At 61.4% G+C, this 3,874-nt stretch overlaps 1 protein-coding gene across 1 annotated transcript; it reads left to right on the top strand.

Annotated features, from left to right (window-relative positions):
• Nucleotides 1–226: 226 nt before the first annotated feature.
• ALG3 (ALG3, alpha-1,3- mannosyltransferase) lies at nucleotides 227–2,547 on the top strand (the record flags this gene model as incomplete). The annotated part of the gene is made up of 8 exons (XM_009077799.1): nucleotides 227–373; nucleotides 461–608; nucleotides 777–937; nucleotides 1,069–1,189; nucleotides 1,430–1,635; nucleotides 1,867–1,943; nucleotides 2,125–2,269; nucleotides 2,373–2,547. Coding segments are annotated over 8 exons (1,180 nt in total), but the record flags the coding sequence as incomplete, so codon positions are not given.
• Between the last annotated feature and the right edge of the window lie 1,327 nt (nucleotides 2,548–3,874).

Here is a 3,874-nt window from a genome sequence, read left to right as displayed (position 1 = left end):
ATAGGTCAAGGGGGACATAGGGATGGGCTGGGGGATGGGACAGGGGAGGGACAGGTGGGCTGGGGGTCCTGGATGAGGGCCACGGGTGGATTTTTTTTACAGCAGGGTGGAATGAGGGTCCTGGATGGGGCGGAGGGTGGGACAGAGCCTGGGCTAACAGCACAACAGGGAGGCACTGGGCCAGGCTGGGGGTCCTGGAGGTGGGGAAGCCCCCACGCCCCTGCAGTGCTCCCCAGCCCGTCTTACCTCACCTGACCCCCACTGTCCCCTCAGACACCGAGATCGACTGGAAGGCCTACATGCAGGAGGTGGAGGGGTTTGCCAACGGGACCCTCGACTACACCCAGCTGAAGGGTGACACTGGGCCGCTGGTGTGAGTGACAGGGACACCCAGCTCCCCATGACCAGGGGCTCCCTGGGGGGCTGCAGGACCTGGCCCCTCACTCCCATCTCCCCACAGCTACCCTGCTGGCTTCGTTTACATCTTCCTGGGGCTGTACTATGCCACAGGCCGTGGCTCCGACATCCGCCTGGCGCAATACCTCTTTGCTGGCCTCTACCTCCTCAACCTCCTCCTTGTCTTCCGCATCTACTGCCGAACCAACAAGGTACCCTGGGACCAGGGCCTGCTCCAGGTACCATGGGGGCCTCTCCTGCTCCGCTGAGTCCTCACCCCAGGAAGATGGGCAGGGAATATGATTAGGGGCTGAGCTTTGGAGGTGGCAGCAGGGGGTACAGGACAAGCTGCTCACCCTTGTGTCTCTGTTCCCTGCAAGGTCCCCCCGTATGTTTTCTTCTTCATGTGCTGCGCCTCGTACCGCATCCACTCCATCTTCGTCCTGCGGCTCTTTAACGACCCTGTCGCCATGGCCATCCTCTTCCTCGCCATCAACCTCTTCCTGGAAGAGCGCTGGTCCTGGGGCTGCCTTCTCTTCAGGTGAGGGGCTGGAGCTGCTCTCCTTGGCATGCTGCATGTGTCACCCAGCTCAGCCCCAGGGAGGAAGCTGTGCTCAGCTCTGCCCAGGCTTCCGTGTGGGGGTTGCAGTGCTGACCTGGCTTCCCACTCAGCCTGGCTGTGTCCGTGAAGATGAACATCCTGCTCTTCGCACCTGGACTCCTCTTCCTCCTCCTGCAGCGGTTTGGCCTCCTGGGCTGTATCCCCAAGCTCTGCATCTGTGCCCTGCTCCAGGTGGGTCCCTGCTTGCACTGGCTGCCAGGCTGGAGAGCCCTGGGTGGATACAGTGTCACCAGCATCTGTGTTGTCCCCACACAGCAAGCTGGAGGTTTTTAAATAATCTGATTCGTGGGGCTTTCATCTTTGGCTGACTTTCCCTGTGGCTCCACGTGGCACTGGGGTTCTTGCAGTGTGGCAGGGGGGACAGAGAGCTGGTGTACAGCCACTATGATGGTGCTGGTGTGTCCCTGGTAGGTGGTTCTGGGTCTGCCCTTCCTGCTGGTGAACCCTGTGGGGTACCTGACCCGCTCCTTCGACCTGGGTCGCCAGTTCCAGTTCAAATGGACGGTGAACTGGCGCTTCCTCCCAGAAGAGGTTTTCCAGAATCGAGCTTTCCACGCTGCTCTGCTCCTGGCTCACCTGGCTGGCCTGGGGCTCTTTGCACTGCACCGGTGGCACAGGTGAGACCCAGGATTCCCCAGGGGTGCTGGTCCCTGCCTGTCCCCATAGGGCAGGATATGGCTCATGAGGCCTCTGTCTCCAGAGCTCTGCAGTCCTGGGGTTGCAGGCAGGAGTGGGGGGAGTTACTGTTCTGTTTCGGGGAACATGCTGCCCAGGCATTGTCGGTCACGGGAAGGTCAGGGTGGGAGAGACTTCAGGAGCTGAGATTGATGTTTGTGTTTTCCCCTCAGTTCCAAAGGGAACATCCTGACTCTGCTGAAGAATCCTGCCAGAAGGAAACCTGCATCCCCACCCTTGACCATCAACAATATCCTTTGGCAGGGTGGGCAGCAGGGAGTGGGGAGAAGGCTGGGAGGACCTTGGTCAGGCTCCTGCAGTGCTGTCAGGTCTAGCCTGTCTTGGGGAAAGGAACTGTGCTGCATGGCTGGGGAGCTGTTGTGGGCTCACACCTCCAGCCTCCTGTGTTTGTCCCCTTAATGCCAGTGCACAGATCATCTTCGTCCTCTTCTCCTCCAACTTCTTGGGCGTCTGCTGCAGCCGCTCCCTGCACTACCAGTTTTATGTCTGGTATTTCCACACGCTGCCCTACTTACTGTGGTGCACCCCAACCACCAAGCTTGCCCACATGCCCAAGTAGGTGCTGCCAGGGAGGGGGACCACCCATCTGCCGAGGGTCTGGGAGCGAGGGTGGCTGGTGTGTGTCCCCCATGCTGACCCCCGGCTTTCCCCCCTGCAGGGTGCTGCTGCTGGGTGTGATTGAGCTCTGCTGGAACACCTACCCCTCCACAGTCTGCAGCTCCCTCTCCCTACACATCTGCCATGGACTCATCCTGCTCCAGCTCTGGTACGGCACAGGCCCCACGCCTGCACCGAGCAGAAAACCTGCAGCCACGTCCAAGAAAGCCCAGTGAGAGTGCAGATGGCTGGATGGTGGGAACTGGCCTTTGGAACTGCCCCTTCTGCCTGCTCTTTCCCCAGCTGGCTCCCAAGCTGCTCACAGCCATCTCAGGAGGGCCACAAGCCCTGGAACTGTGCAAAGAAGGCAGGCCTGGGGACCCCCAACAGGCAGGACTTCCCCAATAAAGGGGGCATTGCATGCCCTTCCCCAGCATCCTCGTGCTGTGACGCTGTCAGGACAGCCAACCCTGAACCTGCTTCATGTAGGGGGAGGCAGAGCAGCTGCCAGCGCCACAGGCACTTCCTTCCCTGCCCTTGAAGAGTGCTGCCCAGGGCAGGGGAGCAGCCTCTGGGGTGAGGTTAAAACAGGATCTGCAAAACCGCTTTGCCTCAAGGTGTGAATTGCCTTGATGAAGCCCAGGGATCCCTTCAGCACAACTTTTCCTTTTCCCCCCTCCTCTCTCCCACGGGAGATGGCTGGGAAGGGGGTGACTCCCCTCCCAGAGCTCTAGTGAGCCCTGGCATGGCCTGAATGGCACCGGTGGCTCACTGCCTGTAACAGAGACTCCGGTGAAGGTGGCATGGAGCCAGGCATCTTTATTGGCCCCTCGGGCAGCCATCAGACGTTGTTGGGGTTGTAGCACAGCATGTTCAGTTTGATGTTCTCGTCCCAGTGACGCAGCAGCAGGAACAAGTGCCTGGCTGCCCCTTTGAGGCAGCCCACGGCCACCCCCTCGGGCAGTCGCCGCCACGCATCAGCCTTGGCCGCCACCAGCTCCCACTCCTCAAAGAATCCAGCACAGCGATGCTCCAGCCATGCCAAGGCCACCGCCGTGGCCCAGCTGGCACTCTCCAGGTCCTCTAGCCCCACATCCTGACAGCTCACACCAGCCTCTGAGGGAGCAGCTGAGTGTGGGCAGGTATCGGACTCAGAGCCGTGCCCGCTGTCTGCCTGCGCCCAGACGGCTGCGCTGGGCACCTCAGAGCAAGTGCTGTGGGATGGGGGTGAGCTGGGCTGCAGGGCTGTGGCAGGCTCCTCGCCCTCGTCGCCACCAGGCGCTGCCTCGGGGCTGCTCCTGGCCCCTGGGGACAAAGGGCTTAGGCTGGCACGGTGGGAGGCGTAGGGGGAAGCCCTGCGCAGGCGGTCCAGGGGGATCTGCACCACTTCAGAGAAGCTCTCGGTGAGCTGGAATGGCCCTTGGGCTTGCTGCAGCTGCACCTGCAAGGGTAGGGGCAGGTGACTGGCAGAGACAGGCAGGAGTTTGGACCCACTGTGGCTCCCAGCACTCAGTGGCAGGGCTGCAGGAGTGTTCCTGGGGCACAAGGACAGTCCAGTGGCTT

This window comes from Acanthisitta chloris, unplaced genomic scaffold, assembly GCF_000695815.1.
Source record: "Acanthisitta chloris isolate BGI_N310 unplaced genomic scaffold, ASM69581v1 scaffold25810, whole genome shotgun sequence".
Classification (NCBI taxonomy): domain Eukaryota; kingdom Metazoa; phylum Chordata; class Aves; order Passeriformes; family Acanthisittidae; genus Acanthisitta; species Acanthisitta chloris.
Note: the sequence above shows the minus strand (reverse complement) of the source record. Positions and strands in the feature narration are given on the sequence as shown.